At 45.8% G+C, this 21,561-nt stretch overlaps 1 protein-coding gene across 1 annotated transcript; it reads left to right on the top strand.

Moving 5' to 3' along the window:
• Window positions 1-9,531: 9,531 nt before the first annotated feature.
• LOC133384427 (uncharacterized) lies at window positions 9,532-15,366 on the top strand. The gene is made up of 2 exons (XM_061626358.1): window positions 9,532-9,907; window positions 13,480-15,366. The coding sequence occupies exons 1-2, from the start codon at window positions 9,868-9,870 to the stop codon at window positions 14,082-14,084; spliced, it is 645 nt and encodes a 214-aa protein (XP_061482342.1). The 5' UTR covers window positions 9,532-9,867; the 3' UTR covers window positions 14,085-15,366.
• Window positions 15,367-21,561: the final 6,195 nt, after the last annotated feature.

The raw sequence follows: 21,561 nt of genomic DNA, 5'->3' as shown, positions 1-21,561 counted from the left end.
CACACACACACACACACACACACACACACACACACACACACACACACACACACACACAGGAAATGTAAAAATACATAGACCACATATAATAGTTTATTGTCAAAACCAGTTGGTCATTGCAGAACATTTAAAATAAATAAAATCAGTATTAGTTGCCTACTTAATAAAAGCAGCGATACCTAAGTAAGCTCTGCCTAATTGCTTTAAAAATAGGATTGGAGGAGGAGAGAAAGATTTACAACACAAACACATTTCTTTGCTATGTTCACTCAAAATTCCCATCATTTACAGCAAATCCTAGCCATGTCTACTCAAAAGTAAGTCCTATTGAATTTAGCATTACAGGTTTACTCCCAGAAAAGCAAGTACTGCATTAAAGCTTCATATTGGGAAGGATTTCAAAACACTGCCCTCTTCAACAGCCCAGGAAAATTTAAACTTGTTTGACTCCTGCAAACAAGAGAGAAAAAGACTGAAAGCTAAATACTTACTCAATTTATGAGATTTTCAGATAAGCAGGCAAAAACAACAGTTTTCTGGCCTTGTGATGGGGTCTAGCTCCTGCCTGGAGATCAAGAAATCCCTTGTCAGTCACAACTCTGACTTCACTTATTGGCTACAAACCTGAAAGGGCAGGCTTAGAGCAGCCAGCTACAAGCTCATTTAACAGATGTTGGCAGAGGGTGATGTTTTGGTGTATATCTTGTGAACCAGACCAGCTAGAAAGTTATTTTTTTAAAAAAATGAAAGCTGAGAATCCAGAGTTTAAGCTAACTCACCTGGAGACCCAGGGGCAACTCCAAAAATCTGCAGTCTCTAGGCAAAAACTGGAGACCTGGCAACCCTATTTACAATTCATGTGCTTAGATGGCTTTAAAATGGAAGATTAGACAAATCCGTGGAGATTAAGGCTATCAGTGACTACTAGTCATGATGGCTATAAACTTCTCCAGGATTAGAGACAACATAGGATCATAGAACTAGAGTTGGAAGGGGCTTATAAGGCCGAGTCCAACCACCTGCTCAGTGCTGTCCATGTGCCTCTGACTCTGAATATCAGTTTCTGGACAATGACAGTGGAAGAGGGCTCTTGCCCTCATGTTGTCCTCAAGGCCTTCCCATAGACACCTGTTTGGCCACTGTGGGAAACAGGATGCTGGACTAATAGGCCTTTGGTCTAATCCCTCATGTCTCTTATGTCTTGTTAAAGATAAGGGTGTAAAGCTGCCAGCTGGTAGGCAGTAACCTATGACAGCATAATCCACAATATATCTATTTTGTGTTCATCAGTGTGCATCATGTCTACAAATAATGCCCCGTAGGAAACTGGGTTCATGAGAATTCCTGGATACAAACCAGTGACTTGGATTTTCATACCTAATTGCTGCTTATATTTTTTGTCTTCCTGATGACGATCTGTGACAATGGATTCACAAAATAAAACCAGGCTAGTTTTATGAGTGGTCCATGGTCATAGGCCTAATATGTGATGATATACAAATCTTTGTGTATTAATTTTTAGTACAAATTCTCATGTGATAGCTTGTGAAGAGACGGGATGTTGAATCAGTCACAAGGTTTGTACCTTCACAAGAAACCCATTTATAAATATTAGGAAGGAAGGAAGGAAGGAAGGAAGGAAGGAAGGAAGGAAGGAAGGAAGGAAGGAAGGAAGTGGATGCATGTGATACCTTGTAACATAAAAACATAACTTGATTTGTTTTTGTAAATAGGCTGCAATTGTCTGCAAATTTCACTGGGAGTCTTCCCTGTTAAAATCAGTAAGCTATCCCAAAGAAGAGCCAAACTAGATGTATTATACAGTGACAAGAATGGCTGTATACTATATAGCCAGCATGGATTTTTCACATTCCACAATGTTAAATCGAAAATACACCCCCATGCCATTCCGATGCTTCTCATAAGCTCATTTCAAAATGATACCTTATAAAATTTATAGTCCTGAATTCAGAAAGGCTTGCTTAAAAACCCTCTATATTTTCATGGCGATACATAAACCAGTCAGAGAATCAAGAGTTCAAAGTGTAAAAAGAGAAGGGAAAAAACAAGACCCCTTTTGGACATTTTTCTGTCCAAACATGCACATGTTACCAAATTCTTCCATGCTACACAGGAAGTGGATTGGACTATGAAAGACCAACCCAAACTGTGTTTGCATTTTAACAAATTTGTAGGGCAGTACAATATCTCAGAGAGGTCAGGTCTCCTGCTCCCCTGGTGCATTCACTATAGCTGCCCAATTTTCCTGCTTTTTAAAGTTTGATAGAAATATCTGTTGGTGTAGGTACATTGTTAAACCGCAAGGTTTTTTGCCTATTAGTGAATTATTCACGTTGTTTCACTCTGTGTATTTTTTAAAGAAACAAATTGCTGGGCTTGGGGGCCCTGAGCTTGATCATAGTCATGATATGTGAGAAAGAGGGATTTAACCTTTTGCTCCCCAGTGTAGTTCTGAGTTAAATTGGGCCTCTCTGCATCTGCTCTTTGCAGTGGGAGGAAACCTTCCATTGGTACCAGTGGAAGCTACCCTCCCATTGCCAGTAGCAGGTGCACAAAGTCCTGATTCTATTTGGGAGCACATCGAAGTTGAAGGATTAAACATAAATCATGCTCCATGCCATGGTCTTGACCTGGCTCCTCCAAGACCAGCTACTGGTTAAACAACAACCAGAAAAATCACCTCAACCACACAAGGCCAAAGTGAATAAAGTCACATCTAGTTTGCCGCTAAGTGTATATGTTTCTTTGCTTGGGACAAGACCCACTGAATTCAGTGGGATTTGCTTCCAAGTAAACATGTTGAGGACTGGTCAGTTTTCTAAGTACATAAACAGAGTTGGCCAAAGATTAACATAAAAATTGTTGTATAAGTATAATCATAAACAAAAACATATTTTGCCAGCCAAATATATAGTGTGGTTCAGCCTACAGAGAGAGAGAGAGGGAGAGTGATGGAATTTTGCTTGAAGTATTGCCTAAATTAAAATAATGCTCTTAGATATGTAGCCTAAGATATGTAGCTAATAAGGAATGAAATGGCTAGAACAGTTTTTCCACGTCCTTTTTTGTATGTCAGTTGCAAAATCCAGCAATGAGGGACACCATTTGATTCTGTGATACTCCCTGGAGAATGCCTGAGTCCATAAACCAATTAATGAATTACAGGCATGATGGCTATCCATATAGGTAATTTTTTTTATCTGTGATAGATGCGATATTGATCATATTCTTCACTGTAATGTTTAATGACAATCTTCATTGAATAATTAATTGCAGTATAATTTAACACCCATATTCCAGAGGTTGAGAAATATTCTTCATCTCACCTAATCATTTCAAGAGACTGGGTCTGACCCTGTGCACACAATCCCATGAAGTGGCACCTTGCCAGGGCCTGGGGTGTCGGTAGCCATCAGGAGCAGTAGAGAAATGATGGGTTTGCAATGGTGGGAAAGGGAGAAAAAGAGGCAGAAGCAGAGATTTAAGACGCTGGCTAGAAAGTCTGGGTGCAGAATCTGAATTTATTTTGGGAGAGAACTCATCCGATGTTGCTTGTGGGCAGAACAAGGATGTCCCAATTGTAGGAGCATCCCTACATTATCAAACAGGTCTGCACAACTTTATATCCCACCAAGTCTAACACAGCCCATTAGGTGCTTGACAACCTCACTATTTATTTTGTATTCTTTTGCACTCCCAGGACCAATTCAGATGATACTTTAGAAGTCCAACCCAAGCCTACAGATGGAGTCATCAAGCCAGTCTCGTCTCTGCCACACGTGCCAGGATAGCTGATCTGAGTGGGGCATGCAATCTTGTGCACATAGATAAATAATTTTTGATCCAACAAGATTTATATACTGCGTAATCATAAAAGCTTCTAAGCGGTTTGCTTAAAATTTACATTAAAATTAATGATAAATTAATAATATACAATAAAATTAATGATAAATTAATGATAAAACCAGATGTTAAAAGCAAGCTAGCCTAATGTTTTTTTCAAAATAAAAATGAGCAGTTTTAAAAAGATAAATTATAAAATTACCTAGTAAAATACATGTCAAAATCATGTGGTCAATTCCACAGATAAAATCTGGAAATCGATCATGTAGTTTGGCACATACACAGGATTTAACGTTTGCAGGCCCCATTCAGACAAGCTGTTTCTGCATGTGTGGCAAAGGCAAGACCAGTGCAGACGGTCCACTTGTAGGGCCCTTGTACTATCATCTGAATTAGTCCCTAGGCCAGCAGTAAGAAGGTTTGTCCATCCATAACTGTTGGACTGTGTTTGGCTTCAGGGCTTGCACCAGACTGCAGCGTGCTCTCAAAGGATGCAGCAGCATTACTGCTGCTGCTGGGGGCTTAAATAGGCCTGGCTGCATTACTGTGTTAGTACTGCCATCACCCAAAATGGTGGTGTGGGCATGTTGACACCCCCACCCCCATTTGGGAAGATGGCAAGCATGTGTTGATGTCACCTGTTTGGTAGAAGAAGACCCAACCATGATGTTAGGTTGATCATCCTGCTCCAGCAGAGGTAGTGGTGAGAAGTGTGGAAGCCCCAGAGAGTGGAAGTGGCTCACTGGCATTCTGACAAGGCTATGGAGTGCCTAGTCCTAGCAAAAGGTGGCCTGGTGGTCTGTCACCTGCTTATCAAGAACGATTGTCCAGACTTTATCTCACAGATGGCCTTTATCTAGCAGCAAGGGATGACAATGCCTGGCTTGTTGGCGACATCAATAATCGTTGATTTTCTTGCTTGGAGCAGTGAGAGGGATTGGCAGTGGGTTGGGCATTGCTGCTCCCCTTCCTTGTGGCACAGATAGCATTGGGCAGGATCAAACATAAGGAGGACCCCCACAAGTGGTCTAGTGGGGTATGTGCAGGCCATGCCCCTAGCTTGGGAAGGTCAGGGGGATCACAAGCAGATTGACTTGCATCTCACTTGGGGTCTAATGATGGCCAACTCCTAATAGTGTTTCCCCAAGTGCTTGTTGGGGTGACACAACAATCCCTCAGCAAGGGCTATTGGAAGAAAAGCATATCCTTATTTATTTTATGTATTTATTATTTTATTTATACCCTGCCCTTCCTTCCAGCAGGAGCCCAGGGTGGCAAACAGAAACACTAAAAACACTTTAAAACATCATAAAAAGACCTTAAAATACATTAAAACAAAACAACGTTAAAAACATTAAAAAAAACTTTTACAAGATCTTTTTAAAAAAGGTTAAAGATATTAAAAGACATATTAAAAGCAATTCTAACACAGACACAGACTGGGATAGGTCTCAAGTTAAAAGGCTTGTTGGAAGAGGAAAGTCTTCAAAAGGCGCCAAAAAGATAGCAGAGATGGCGCCTGCCTAATATTTAAGGGGAGGGAATTCCACAGGGTAGGTGCTGCCACACTAAAGGTCCGTTTCCTATATTGTACAAAACAAACCTCCTGATAAAATGGTGTCTGCAGGAGGCCCTCACCTGCAGAGCACAGTGATTGACTGGGTATATAAGGGGTAAGAGGGTCTTTCAGGTATCCTGGTCCCAAGCTGTATAGGGCTTTATACACCAAAACTAGAACCTTGAACTTGGCCCGTTAGCAAATGGGCAGCCAGTGCAGTTCTTTCAGCAGCGGGGTGACATGATGTCGATACCCTGCCCCAGTGAGCAGTCTCGCCGCTGCATTTTGCACTAGCTGCAGCTTCCGGACCAACCTCAAGGGCAGCCCCACATAGAGCGCATTACAGTAATCCAGCCTAGAGGTTACCAGTGCGTGTACAACAGTGGTCAGGCTATCCCAGTCCAGAAATGGCCGCAGCTATCTTATCAGCTGTTTTGCTGGTCTTTGACCGTAATAAATGAATGAATGAATGAATCAATCAATCTTATCAGCCGAAGCTGGTAAAAGGCACTCCTAGCCACAGAGGTCACCTGGGCCTCTAGCGACAAAGATGGATCCAGGAGCACCCCCAGACTATGGACCTGCTCTTTCAGAGGGAGTATGACCCCATCCAAAGCAGACAACTGACCAATTATGCAAACTCAGGAACCACCAACCCACAGCACCTCCGTCTTGCTAGGATTCAGACTCAGTTTATTGGCCCTCATCCAGCCCACCACCGAGTCCAAGCACCGGTCCAGGGCTTGCACGATCTCTCCCGATTCAGATGTTACAGAGAAATAGAGCTGGGTATCGTCAGCATACTGCTGACCTCACCCCAAATCTCCTGATGACTGCTCCCAAGGGCTTCATATAGATGTTAAACAGCATGGGGGACAAGATGGTACCCTGCGGCACTCCACAGCACAACTGCCAGGGGGCTGAAAGACAGTCACCCAATGCTATTCTCTGAGAGTGACCTTGGAGATAGGATCAGCACCACTGTAAAACAGTTCCTCCAATACCCATCTCACCAATTTGGCCCAGAAGGATACCATGGTCAATGGTATCAAAAGCTGTTGAGAGATCAAGTAAGAATAACAGGGTTGCACTCCCTTTGTCCTTCTCCCTACTGCCCTACTACCATGCCAACCCCGCTTACTTGCTATAACCAATAACGTTGTGGCCTGTTTTCCTTCATGAACCATGGTTAGCTGTTTTATTCCCATTGCTGGAGGAGAGAGGGCGCATCCTGCACCTGCCATACAACAAGCTGATTGAAATGATTTATGCAGAGCTTGGAAAAGTTACTTTTTTGAACTACAACTCCCATCAGCCCCAGCCAGCATGGCCACTGGATTAGGCTGATGGGAGTTGTAGTTCAAAAAAGTAACTTTTCCAAGCTCTGGATTTATGATGTTTTTCTGTTTAACATTGTCTTAGCACTTCAGCTTTTGAAACAACAGCACTGTCTTGGGAGAGAAAGTGTGGATAAGGGTTGGACGTTGGGGAAGGGAGACCTTTAAACCCCTACCTCAGCTATGAAGATGATATGTGTGGCTTTGGATCAGTCACTGGCTTGCAGTCTATCTATCCTTCATTACTGATTTCTTGACTGTGTGGATAAAATAAGATAACCCCATCATGCCACACTAAGGATAGGCTACACATGTGATAAATAAATGTGTGAAAATAAAAAGAGGTTTCAAAATGCAATCTAATTTTCAATTTCTTTTTACAAAGAATACTTTGTCGCAGAGAGCTAGCACAGTGTGCAGCTTGCTCATCTGTGGATTTGTCACACAAGCTTGCAATCTGGCATTTGGTTAAATTTGGCATCCTGAGAATATCAGCTTTCATATCGATAAAAACAAGTTTCTACCCTTTTGTAGGGGGAAAAAAGAGAGAAAAAGCTTAGAAATGCAGCAACTCCATTCCTTGCTCAATAAGGCATAGGGTTTGAAAGCCAAAATCTTCCAAGGAGAATAAATTAATGCAAGTAAGTAACATGTATGCAACATATACATAGTTGTGAAGGGCAAAATGGTGGCTCTCCATCCAGATATTACAGGATATTCAGAAGTCATGTTAATGAGCCGGAACATCTTGAACAAGCCCATATATCAGAGTGTGCAGTCAGAAGTGATCTGCTTGATGTATGTCATGCTCATCGGACTAATCATGGGTATTGAGTAAAGTCTCCCCAGCAAGTGTTTCATAATCTTTCTCAATGCTATTTGTTTGTTTGTGTTTCAGGACAGTGAATAAAAACAGCCAATGGAAAAGATATCGTGCTAATTATGTGAGTTGGAAAAATATTCCAAAATATATTGACTAATTTGCTATAACTTCTCAAAGTGAAAAAAGTTGCCTTGGGAGAATTAAGGTAGCTCACGTTGAAGTTTAGCTGTATAGTCCATGGATTTTGAAACACTTCTCAAAGATACGTAATCATAGTTCATTTTATTAATAATATTTTATATAGCATTTTTATCATACAAACTGCTTTACCTTCTGTCTTTATCTGCACAAAAACTGGGAAGAAATTCATTAATATTCCTTCTCACAGTGGGAAGACCTCCATGCGCTGATTGGGACTTCTGAAAAGAGTCTACCCATGTACCCTTATGCACCAAGGAACTGTTCAAGCAGATTGACCAAATCAGTGTAGAGAAGCTAAGATTGAAATCACATATTGATTTTACATAATAAGCCATTTCTGAGCAGGCAGTAGACTCAAAGAGCTAAAGCTGGGACTCAAATATAGGCCCATTGGTAGCACATGAGCAATCTGTTTTCAATAACTTCCTCTGTCCTTGCTCCTGCCTGATAGTGCAAATGCGCTTTTTCTGAGGTTAAGCACAGTTTTCAATAGGATTTACTCAGATGTAAGTGTAGAGATGCAGTATTTTCACATTCTAATCACATAATGGTGACATCACTGATATGCTAGTGCAAATATTTAGTACATATGATAAATGTTTAAATTTTTGTTTAATGAGAGGTCAGAACTCAAACTTTTCTTCTGAATTCCTCCTATTCATCACCACATGAGCTTTAGATCCCAAGCAGATCCCATTATGAGAAGCAAACATCATCCCATAGAAAGCCATCTCACTTTTTTCTCTGTTGCCTGGTTGCATAGATTTGTGCTCTCCTCTGCTGACAGAAGGAAGAATGATTATTTAGACTGTTATTAATGAGTTGCTTGCTTAAATCTCCATGCAATGCACTTGAAATTTAACCCCAGATAATTCATGTTTCAAAGTAGAATCCCGTTCCGTGCCTGGGACCTACCGGGCAGAGGGACGAGCTTGCGGCCGCTGTCGATGTCCTGGCCGCCATCTTGGATGGGATGCGTGCACACACGGTGCGCTGGCGCGCCGTCGTGTGACGCGGCAGGGAGGCGGGGCGGCTGAAGGCTATTTAAGGCCGCCCCGCCTGCTTCCCGCCATCCAGTTCAAATTTCGGCGGCAATCGGGGCAGCCGCAGCAGCAGCAGCTTCGGCTCGGCGCGGTTTCCTTCAGCGGCAGCTTCGGCCGGGCTCCTTTTGGCGGCAGCTTCGGCGGGGTTCCTTTGGCAGCGATCGCGGCAGCAGCAGCTTCGGCAAGGCGCGGCTTCCTTCAGCGGCAATTTCGGCAGCAGCAGCTTCGGCGGCGGCTTCTCTGCCGGCGCACGTGGGCCTCCGGAGGCTTCCTGTGGCCAGGGTGGCTGGGCGGCAGCGAGCCCCCCCCCCAACCTCATTGAGAGACAGGGAGGCAGTGGCGGCGGGCAACAAGGCCTAGGCGGCGAGGATCCTGGGGCAGTCACGACGAGGCGGCAGCGCAGGATCGGATCCAGCATGGCGAGGACCACAGGCTAGGCGGCCTTTGGCCGGCAACTTTTAAATTTAATTGTTAATTTTAATTAGCGCGGGGGTAGGTGGGGCACGACCCAACCATCAATCCTTGCCACGTGCAGGGCAATTAGGCTACCCTCCAGGATAATTGGGTGCCGGGTGGGGGTATTGATTAAGCAGGCGGGCTCCTTCACAACGCTTTGTAATCACGTCGTTTTGCAAGCGGGGCCCCCTATCTCCCTGTAGTATGCCTAAGAAAGGACAAGGGGGGCCAAAAGGGAAGGGAAAGGCCCCCAGAGCAGGGGGGAGATGCCCACCCCCAGCGGCGGAGGGGGCAAGGAGTGGGGAGGGGCCACCATGGGCGGCCATATTAGCCAGGTTGGAAGCCCTAGAACATGGCTCAAGCCACCCTAATGCACCCCGGGACCAACCTGTGACAGGGAAGAAGAAAGACCCACCACCCAAACGGTCTCGGGGGAAAACACAGCGGCCAGTGAACAGTGCTGATGCAGGGGCTGTTGCTTCCATCTTAGCGCGACTGGATGTGCTGGAGGCCGGGCTCAGGGCTGAGGCGAGGACGCCCAGCATAGAGCCAGGCGCAACTCCCACCCTGCAAGCAGCCCCAACAATGCAGCCCGCACAAGGACCTTCGGCGGAAAGCACACAGGGTGAGTCCTCTATCATGCCACAACAACAAGGACAGCAGCAGTGGAGCTGGGCCCCCTGGGGGTACCCCTACTGGCCCTTTTCCCCACCAGCGGTAACCGAGGGATATGGGCAGGCAGGGACCCCCGCCGGCGGGGGGGAGGTTACGCCACAGCAGCAGCATCCCCTAAGGGAGGCCTGCGAGCAGGTCTGGCACCTCGCCGCTGGGACGGCGACGGAAGGAGGACATCAGCCCGCCCTGTCTGCCAACCCCCCTGCAGAGATATCCGACCCCCTGGGATCAGTCAGAGAGGGGGCCATACCTTTTGGGGAAACGTCTGCCCCACTGGGTTTTCATCTTCTGCCTGCTACGAAGGACAGAATATGGAGGGGAGAGTATGTGGACCTATTCTCGCTCCTGTACAGGGAGCCGGTTGGGAAGGATAAGGATAAAGGAGAACATGCAGAGCCCGATAGGCCCAAGCGCCGACGGGTAGAGCGCTCTTGGGCTAACTGGCTGCCTGCATTCCTTACCTACATGGGGGTGGTAATACAGAGGCAGCCTCACAGGGCCTCGGTACTGATCAAATACCTCGATATCATATACCGGGGCTATTCGGAGTTTCAAGGGACGGCATGGCTGGACTACGACCAGGCGTTCCGTATGAGGGCGGCTTTTGATACATCCCTCCCCTGGGACAAGAAGGAGGCTGACCTGTGGCTGCAATTTATGGCGCATTCTAGACCCATGGCAGGCGATAGGGCGGACAGCGGCCATCTCTTGGCGCGCCAGGCATCAGCAACTGCTTCCCGCGGGCCTGCGGGGCAGGGGGTTCAACCCCGCCTGCTTTGCTGGGAGTTCAGCTCGCGTGGCCTTTGCGGTCGGAGCCCGTGCAGGTTCAGACATGAATGTGCCATATGTGGGGGCCCTCACGCCTGCACTAGCTGCCCCAGGGGCCGCCCCTTCAGGGGTGGAAACAGGGATTCAGCTGGCGCAAGGAGGACAGGGGCTGCAGGCGCAGCTCAGGGAAAGGGGCCCCAGCCCAATTAAAATTGCCGAGCTCCGACACTTACTCCACCTTTACCCCCTAGTCCTAGATGCCCAGTTTTTATTAGAAGGCTTCACAGTGGGTTTTCGGATCCCCTATTTAGGTCCCAGGCGACCTTTCATGTCCTGCAACCTTAAGTCAGTGGAAGGCATGGAATCAGTTCTGAGAGAAAAAATTAGGAAGGAAGTAGTAGCCGGCCGGGTTTTGGGCCCCTTTGCTGCACCACCCATCCCCTCACTCAGAGTTTCCCCGTTGGGCCTCGTCCCCAAGAGGGCACCAGGTGAATTTCGCCTGATACACCACCTGTCCTTTCCACAGGGTGAGTCAGTCAATGACTTTATCCCAGCGGAGCTGTGCTCAGTCCGCTACACATCATTCGACTGTGCTGTGCGAATGGTCAGGGACTGCGGGGTTGGGGCCCTTATGGGAAAGTGTGACATCAAGTCTGCTTTCCGCCTCCTCCCGGTCCACCCACAGGACTTCGAGCTGTTGGGCTTGGCTTTTGATGGTGAATATTACGTGGACAGGGCATTGCCTATGGGCTGCTCTATATCATGCTCTGTTTTCGAGCGCTTCAGCTCCTTCTTGGAGTGGGCGGTCAAGAGGCGCGCAGGCTTGCAATCAGTGGTACACTATTTAGATGACTACCTGTTTGCGGGCCCTGTGGACTCAGGCACCTGCAGGGCGTTCATGGCACATTTCGCGGGGCTGGCTGGGGAGCTGGGCGTCCCCCTCGCGGCCGAAAAAACTGAGGGCCCATCCACTGCTATCACGTTTCTGGGCATCGAGATAGATACGGTGGCCCAATGCTGCAGGCTTCCTCAGGACAAGTTGGGGGCCCTCAGGGAGAAGATCTCAGAGGTGGTCAGTTCTAATAAGGTGACATTAGCCACTCTCCAACGGCTGGCATGCCAGCTGAACTTTGCCTGCAGGGTTGTAGCGCCCGGCCGCGCCTTCCTGCGGCGCGTATATGACGCCATGGCTGGCCTATCACGATCCTACCACCGCACACGGGTGACAGCCGCTCTTAGGGCTGACCTGACAGTGTGGTCCACCTTCTTGCGGAACTTTAATGGGGTCTCCCTATGGAGAAGGGATCGCCTGTTGGAGGCAGAGCTACAGGTGCACTCCGATGCCTCGGGTGCCTTCGGTTTTGGGGTCATTCTGCATGACTCATGGTGCCACGGCAGCTGGCCACAGGGCTGGACACTGGCTGGCCTGACCAGAGACCTGACGTTCTTAGAGTTCTTCCCCATTGTCGTGGCCGTACACCTCTGGCCCGACAAGCTGTGTAATTCCTCAGTCCACTTTTGGTGCGACAACCTCCCCACAGTGCACGTTATTAACACCCTGTCCTCTAGAAACCCCAACGTTATGCTTCTGGTGCGAGCATTCGTGCTCCAATGTCTTCGCTATAATATTCAGTTCCTGGCGCGCCACGTTCCGGGTATTGACAATAGTATTGCTGATGCTCTATCACGGAACCAGATGGAGAAGTTTCGCCAGCTGGCACCGTGGGCAAGGGCTCTGCCGGAGGCGTTCCCCCCAGCGCTATGGGAGATTGGAGGATTGAATCAGAAAGGGCCATAAGCCTTTCTGTGGCGCCCAGCACTTTGGCCAGCTACCAGGGGGCAGGTAGGGATCTATCTAACTTCAGAGAGTCCAGGGGTTACGTCCAGGAGTGGCCCATCCCGGTCGAGCAGCTTATGGAGTTCTGCGTGGAGGGGAAACGGAGAGGCCTTTCAGTCAGGACCATCAAAGGTAAGCTCTCAGGCCTCGCTTTCCTAGCGAAGGCACGGGGCTTTCAGGACTACACGGGTGACTTTAGGGTGCGCCGGATGCTGGAGGGTTGGTCCCGCGAGCGCCCTTGACCCCCGGATGCCCGCCTCCCCTTTTCCCCAGAGCTATTGTTTGGCCTGCAGGGACAGTGGAAGCACTTGTGTTCTTCCCCTTTCGAGGCCCTGCTATATCATGCTACTGCCCTCACTCTGTTTTTTGGGGCCTTCCGAATTGGGGAGGTGGTGGCAGCTTCCAAGAGGGATAACTCCCTCCGAGCCCTGCTAGTCTCCGACCTCAGCTGGAGGGCAGAGCGGGCCATCCTGCGGCTCAGGCGGTCTAAAACGGACCAGCATGGTAAGGGGCGCCTGGTGGTATTGGCCCCATGCCGGCAGCAAGAACTCTGCCCAGTAACAGCCCTGCGCGGTTTTGTGGCAGCGAGGGGGTCGCAGTCAGGGTACCTATTCATACATAGGAACTCCCAGCCCCTTACCAGATACCAGTTCTGGTCCGTGGCGAAGGCCGCACTGGGGAACTTAGGCGTGGACCCCAGTAAGTTCGGGACACACTCCTTCCGGATAGGCGCGGCCTCCAATGCGGCCCTATTGGGCTTTACTAAAGACAGGCTTCAGGCCGTGGGCGGGTGGTCCTCGGACGCGTACAAGGCCTACGTTAGACCACTTGCTGACACACACGGCGCCAGCGGCTAGACTTTGCCCCCCCCCAGGGCCCCCCCCCATTGTTACCCAATGTCGTTGTTGTTTCAACAGATCGCTGGACAAGATCGGAGCAGCCACGCATCCTCCTATGTGGCCACAGTATGATGTTCTGGGCAGGCCGCAGGGCGGCGAAGTCTCGCTTCGGCACGCAGCTGGGGCTCAGTCAATGGGCCGCAGTGCGGTGGCTGGGACGTCGGGGGATGCGTTGGGATGGGCTCCTGCCAGCCTTGTTTCAACCGGCTGTGGAAGTGGCAGCGCCCCAGGTGCTGGTGATCCACCTCGGGGGCAACGACTTGGGTCTGTTAAAGGGCAAGGCCCTAATTGAACAGGCATGCGGTGACCTCCGGGCCATTGCACGTCGCTGGCCGGGGGTGCACTTAGTGTGGTCAGACATCCTGCCGCGCAGGAGGTGGAATTGTGCCGGTGACCCACGAGGGATGGACAGGGCACGGAAAAAGGTGAACAGGCAAATTCAGAGGGCCCTTAGGGACTTAGGAGGTTCTGTCATCCACCACCCAGAGGTGGGCCACAACAAGCTTGAGCTGTTTCGGCCTGACGGCGTCCATTTGACGGACAAGGGCAACGACATCTTTCTAAGGGACCTGCAGAAGGGTTTACACCAGATTCTTATCGGGTGTGGGGTAAAGGGGGACTAAGCAGAGGCTTGTCCCCCTTCTGTGGCGAAGAAGTGCGGGGAAAGGTTAAAGGGAAAGGGCAGCTAGGTGACACCTTTAGGCACCTTTGGGGGTGACAGGCGGTCCGGAGGCCTGCAGCTCAGGGCTACACGGCCCGGGGACAGGGTACGGGCCGCCTTTGGGGCCAACGTGCCTCATCCGCTCAGAGTTTCAGGGCTCCGAGGGGCGGTGATGCGGGTTGGACCCCCTACACATCTTCAGGGTGTGGCTGGAGCTGGGGGGCTGGCACAGGGCAGCCCCAGGCTCAGGCAGGGCATGATCGCCCGATAGCTGCTAACAGGCTTTGCCTGGATCTCCAGAACGCCCCGCCCTTAATCTCCCTTCTGCAGGTTCATTATTCAATTGATTCTGTTTAAATAAAGTGGCCCATCATTTACCCAAGCAATGGTGTCTGTGTTTTATTTCGGCAATAGGCCGCAATCCCGTTCCGTGCCTGGGACCTACCGGGCAGAGGGACGAGCTTGCGGCCGCTGTCGATGTCCCGGCCGCCATCTTGGATGGGATGCGTGCACACACGGCGCGCTGGCGCGCCGTCGTGTGACGCGGCAGGGAGGCGGGGCGGCTGAAGGCTATTTAAGGCCGCCCCGCCTGCTTCCCGCCATCCAGTTCAAATTTCGGCGGCACCCGCCCGACCCTCCCTCTGCTGCAGTGTGATCCATTTGGTCGCTACGGGGCCGACTAGGAATTTTTGGCCTGCCTGCCTCGCTTTGCTGGCAGGTTTCTTTTGCCTACTCCACACTGTGGTTGGGGGGAGGGGTCAAGGGTTAGCACGGGTGCCCCTGGGGTCAATAGGCTGATTGGGCTGTTTAGTTTGTATTGTTAACGGTCACTTTGGGATGCAAGCGAAGAAGTGCGGGGAAAGGTTAAAGGGAAAGGGCAGCTAGGTGACACCTTTAGGCACCTTTGGGGGTGACAGGCGGTCCGGAGGCCTGCAGCTCAGGGCTACACGGCCCGGGGACAGGGTACGGGCCGCCTTTGGGGCCAACGTGCCTCATCCGCTCAGAGTTTCAGGGCTCCGAGGGGCGGTGATGCGGGTTGGACCCCCTACACATCTTCAGGGTGTGGCTGGAGCTGGGGGGCTGGCACAGGGCAGCCCCAGGCTCAGGCAGGGCATGATCGCCCGATAGCTGCTAACAGGCTTTGCCTGGATCTCCAGAACGCCCCGCCCTTAATCTCCCTTCTGCAGGTTCATTATTCAATTGATTCTGTTTAAATAAAGTGGCCCATCATTTACCCAAGCAATGGTGTCTGTGTTTTATTTCGGCAATAGGCCGCAAACACAAATTTAAAAAATTCAGCAACATTCTCCAAACATTATTCATAGCATTTACACTTTGTTATCTCAAAAACACTTTATGAAAGTGGTCAAGTATCATTACATCATTTCTATCAGTATATTTTTGAGTCATAATACTTAGATGGCACAACCTTTTAATTTAAAGCACTGTTAGTCAGTAGCAGTGGTATCCCAGTTTGCAAATGCATTTGTACATAAAGCAGTACAAATGCATTTGGCACATGAACATTGTTTACTCTGACTTGTCTCGTACAGCTTTTTATATTTCAGTCCTGTGTCATTCTATTTTGTTCTAAGGTGATAATCAGTGGTCATCACGTGATTTCTCTACACTTTATTATTCTCAATGTTTGGCTGCTGAATGTATGAACTGACTCCAATGACAACTGTGACATTTGAGGTAATATAAAAAGCCTGTCTGTAGTGTTAGGGTCTATGATGCAACAGTGAATGCTGCCTGGGATGTGGCTGTATGAGTGTTAAGGTCATCTATCAGATACCACCTTTGACATCACTAGTGAATGTGATGAACAACAGAATGCCTGCATAAACATCTGTGCCATTTTGGAATGTTTAAAAAGTTTACTTTTTTTTAGTAATTAAAAGAAATGTTTTGAGAGTGAGTTCTTACTTCCAGAAGAAGTCAAGCACAGGATAGTAATTTGACATTAAAAATAAACCCCCAAAGTGGCAAATGCTAGAAAAATGAATATGAAAAATATATATTTATTTAAATAATGCTTATCCTGTTCTTCAGCCACAAAAGGGTCATAGACAAGCTTGCAGATCACTACAAACAAGACAAATGCTATGAAAGAAAAACTGCTATGAAAAATGCCATACAGACAAAGAAACATTTATGTTAAATGATTTGGAAAGATCATCCAAAAGGTAATTATTTTTCTAATCAGGCATTTCATTTGTGTGTCTAAGAAAACTCAGACTGATACCTTACATAGTGCCAAACCATCTCTCTTGAGACATGACTATGAACCTGGTCCAACATGTATCTAAAAGTAGGTTACCAGATCTGTTTTTTTTTATTTTAAAAATTGGGTTTTCCATTTGGCCGGCAGATGTACATGCTCACCTTAATGGAAGATAAAAATGCACAAAATTCGCATATATCTGAGTCTTTCAGAGCCTGATTCCAGCAAGAGAATTCAGTGTTAGAGATACCATGATATGTCATAGATTCCAGGATAAAGATATAAGATACTTTGGATCCATTGTGCCTCAAATTAGCATTATTTATTTATTTATTAAATTTATATCCCCCCCTTCCTCCCAGAAGGAGCCCAGGGTGTTTACAAGTCACCTTTATGAATAAAATTCTCTCATGCTGTCTTACATAATAGTGTTGAAATTCAGCTTCAAGCAATAATTAAAAAAATCCCACAATACTATATTATGTTCTATAGGAGTATGAAAGCTGATCAAAAGAGGTATCCATTTTGCACTGATGTTTTGAATAAAGGCAAGGTGGCCAATCTTTCGGCAAGTGTTCTACAACTAAAAAATATGAGGTAGCATCACTTCCTATAGACTACATAAGCAGGCCTGCATACCTTGCGTTATTTTGCCTGTTGTTTACTGAGCTGGATGGAGCACATGCAGCAGCGCTGCCTTGGAGAGGCAGGCTGGAGAGGTAGAGATTTTTAAAATATTAAGTGGTATATAAATGCTTTTAAACAAGCAAACAAATAAATATATGTAGAATTGTCTCTATACGTAGGGAGGGGGGAGAAATTCTATTCAGTTCTCATTTCAAGCTGCATTTATCAAATTTGCTCTTTTCAAATCAATTTGAGAACCAAAACACAGGCACCCTTTGAAAATCACACTTGTCTAAATGCTGCGATGCAGTTCTCCAGCCAACCAGTGTTTACAAAATGCAAATATCAGGGGAAAATGTGTATAAAAATGAATATCTTAGGGAAAATAACATACAAAATGCATTATATTAGGAGAAATAGCTTGCAAAAATATATACAAAAACTGCATGTTAGATGTGTTTGAGGAGAAAGTTGTATTAATGCTGAAGAATTTTCATGAGGATCTTTTTTAAAAAAAAATGTAAATTGCTGGAGAAACCTGGAGAACTGAATTTAAGATTGTGAAAATGAGAAATGGAGAGAACCAAAATCCACAGATTCTTCCATCCTATGGATGGGGAACCTGTGGCCCACCTGATGTTGCTGCACTTCAGCTCCCATTATCACTGACCATTGACTGCATTGGCTGGGGCTGATGGGACTTGGAGTCCAAAACATCTGGAGTGTCACATGTTCCTCACTCCTGCTCTACACCATAACTAGGCTCATGGGCCCTATTGTTGCTTCCCAGGAATATCACAAAATCTTGGCTAGTCATTATTAGTTTTGTCTTTTTTATGCTGGTTTCTGTGTGTTCATTATCTTTAACTCACATTAGTCACCAAAACTCACATGACATTTATTTACTGCTTCATCACTGGATGAACTGGAACATTTAGAATATCTACTTTTTCCTGCCTTCAATATTCACAAGCACAATTACTTTGGTTGACTGGTCTTAAGACTGAAAAAGCATTTTCAACAGATATTCCTGAGTTCCTAGACAACTCTCTTATTCTCATTTACAGTTTCTGCTGCTTTTGTAGGCATAACTATTCAAAATATAGATAGGCATTTGTTTGCAGGGATTTATTTGCAAATAATGTTGGTACATTTCCGTTTCTTTTCTTCTCCTTAGATCTTATTAAACTTTCCACGAGATATAAGGCAGAAGCTTAGTACCTACAGCCCTGAGACAAGAAAATACATTTTTTGGAAATGTTTCTTTCACTGATGACAATTCTGAAGATGAAGATGGTAGCAGCAGAACATGTTGCCTCTGTAAGATATGGCTGCTGCGAAGTAGAAAGAACATTTTCACAACCCCCCAACTCATGTTTGAGAAAAACTAATGCTGCAAGTGAAGTAGCATCTTATGTTCATAGCTCTTTTATTTTTGTTGTCCCAAACTCTCAGTCATATGCATTATTAATTGGTTCTATAATTATATGGCATCTTTTTCAGCTAAAATAAATTACTATGATAGCCAGCTGTACTGCTTTTAAGGGCTTTTTATGTTGCTATACAAAACTGTGATGTTTTGTGAGAAGTTTTGTGGTATAGAAATACTTTTATAAATAAATAAATTTCCCCTTTCCTGTTTCAAGGAAGCAAATGTTTGGAAAGTAAATGATAACTATCTTTGACTGACCAGGACTGAGATGTTGGGGTTGTAGTGAATAGATTGATGAAGATGTTGACCCAGTGTGTGTGGCAGCTGTATAAAAGGTGAATTCCATTTTTTGTGTAATTGGAAATGGATTGGAAATAAAAATGCCAATACCAAAATGGTGTTAATGGGTGAGACTACACTTGGAATACTATGTACAGTCCTAGTTGCCTCACCTCAAAAATGATATTGTAGAGCTGGAAAAGATTCAGAAAAGGACAAACAAAATAATCAAGGATGTGGAAAGGTTACCATTTTTGGGGAGTTACATTTGAAGCTTTTTAGTTTCAAAGTATATAAGATGATGTATGGCATGGGCAGGCAGTGGACAGGCAGACATTTTTCTCCCTCTCTCCTAGCCATCCAATAAAGCTGAATGTTGGAAGATTCAGGATAGACAAAAGAAGGTGCTACTTTACACAACACATAGATAAACTATGGAATTTGTTCCCACAAGATGTAGTGATCTCCACCAACTTGGATGGCTTTAAAAGTTTAGAGAGGTTCGTGGAGGATAAGGCTATCATTGGCTACTAGTCATTACAGCTATGTACTCTGTCCAGTGTCAGAGGGAATATACTTCTGTATACCAGTTGCAGAGAATCACAAGTGAGGAGAGTGCTGTTGCATTCTCATCCAGCCTCCCATAGACATCTGGTTGCCCATTGTGAGAACAGGATGTTGGACAAGTTGGGCCTTTTATGTTATTTCCTAGGAGTGTTCTATTTTAGATGGTGTTCACAGACCTGATTTAAACTAGGACTATGTTAATAGTGACAGGGATGGAATTTTTTATTTGTGATATGTGGGCAGAGAATCTTATCTTGCTGATGATAGGCACTCCTACATCATAGCATTACAAGTTGGAGAGGCAATCTGGAAACACAAAGATATCATTGGGCATATTGTATGGAGTCTTGGTCTATAGCAGCCTTTCCCAACCTTTGGGTCCCCAGATGTTGCTGGACTAAAGTTTCCATAATTCCCCAGATGTTGCTGGACTGAAGTTTCCATAATTCCTGATCCTTGGCCATGCTGGCTGGGGCTGATGGGAGTTGTAGTCCAGCAACATCTAGGGACCCAAAGGTTGGGAAAGGCTGATCTATTTATTTATTTAATTAATTATTATTTAATTTATATCCCACCCTTCCTCCCAGCAGGAGCCCAGGGCAGCAAACAAAAGTTATTTTGGCAGTCCCACATCCCTGAATTTGCAACTGCTCCATACTCATCCAGATAAGCTTTAGCAATGTTAATGTCTCTAACAAGGCTTATTATTGATATAATAAACCTTTTTGTGTGTAGAAGTGTGTGGTAAATATGCTTCAAACAAACAAACAAACAAACAAACAAACAAGGCATTTCAATGTTTGGATGATGCTCTCCTATAACCCTTGCCATCCTTATTCATGCAGTTGCTTTTTTCCATTAAGCAGATAAGAATTACAGTTAAAGAAAATGAGATATCCAGCCAATACATTCAATATTTTTAATCCAATTTGGCCTACAAACATCTCCTCAACAAAAGATTTGGAAATGTCTAAAGTTAATGTAGCAAAACAGATTTTAATACTTTAAATTCTCTCCCCACTTCCTTGCTTTGCTGATGTTTGGCAGCACTCACATTTGAAAATACTTGTCTGTCACTAACACATCTAGTTCTTTCCACTCTTAGCATCATGAGTGATTATGAAATGCCAGAGGATTCCTTAAATCGAAATGTAGATTTTTAAAAATGTTTTAAAATGTTTTAAATGCTTGATTTTTAAAAAAAAAATTGTATTGGTTTTCTGTTTTGTTGTTTTCCACCCCGGAAGGAAGTAACAACAACAACAACACATTTCATCTGCAGTTGGGAAGTGTTTCATGACCAATGCACATCGCCATCCTGCTCAACCTTTTTTTTTAAACAAATAACTGTAACCTTCAACTTGCAACTTTGCCAAGATCCAAATCTAGAGGGAGAAGACAGGGTCATCTCCCCTCACCCTTTTGTCCACCAAGTTTCCCTATTCATGAGAAAGAGATTAACTGATTTGTTTACTATAAACAAAAACAATAGTTTTTCGTGTCACCATTTGTGCAGATGATATGAATGGAGGCATTGTTTGCATTTTTTAAAAAAATGCTAGAATGAACATCAGGTTCAGCACAGCAATTAAGCACATGGCTAATTCTAAACCTGCTATATGCTTCAGCATATTGTTGAGGCAAACCAGGAAAGGGCAATGTACACAGCTAGTACACACATAGTATATGTGGGTTAAGAAGATCTGGGTTTCATTGAACCATCATCTGGTCAAAGGAAGCCATCATCTGATTGTTTCATCATGTATTTATATCTGGTTGGTTCCAGATTTAGGCTGCAACCCTAACCCCATTTATCTACAAGTAGGGATGGGGAAGAAATTTGATTTAGTTTGCATTTGAAGCCAAATCTATCAAATGCACTATCCAATGCACACTTTCCAAAACAATATGAGAACAATAACATGGCCATCCTTCAAAATTCACACTTGTTTGAATTTTACAGTGTTCTTTTGTAAACAATGTTTACAAAAATGCACATATTATACATATATTATGTGAAAGTGTCCATAAAAATGAATATCTTAGTGAAAATAACATACAAAATGCATTGTAGTGGTGAGTGGGCTTGCGTGTTCCAGTGAACCCTATGAGCGATGCCATTGGGAATTGTGTACTCCCAGCAGGGTCACCCATGGTGGTAAGGTCAAGGGACAGGAACCAGACAAAGAACGATCCAAGGCAGAACAGGCGGAGGATAACAATGTGTATGTTACAACAGCTGTGAAGGCAGATGAAGGCTGCAGCAGATAAAAGACTTCCAATCGTTGCGGTATCCATGCCATTGGA

This window comes from Rhineura floridana, chromosome 4 (assembly GCF_030035675.1).
Source record: "Rhineura floridana isolate rRhiFlo1 chromosome 4, rRhiFlo1.hap2, whole genome shotgun sequence".
NCBI lineage: Eukaryota > Metazoa > Chordata > Lepidosauria > Squamata > Rhineuridae > Rhineura > Rhineura floridana.
Note: the sequence above shows the minus strand (reverse complement) of the source record. Positions and strands in the feature narration are given on the sequence as shown.

What these genes read in the sequence shown, in the direction of transcription:
- LOC133384427 (XM_061626358.1), top strand. Translation starts at nt 9,868, where the DNA reads ATGCAGCCCGCACAAGGACCTTCGGCGGAAAGCACACAGG. An exon ending in TTCGGCGGAAAGCACACAGG is followed by an intron (nt 9,908 to 13,479) that starts GTGAGTCCTCTA and finishes TTGTTTCAACAG; the next exon opens with ATCGCTGGACAAGATCGGAG.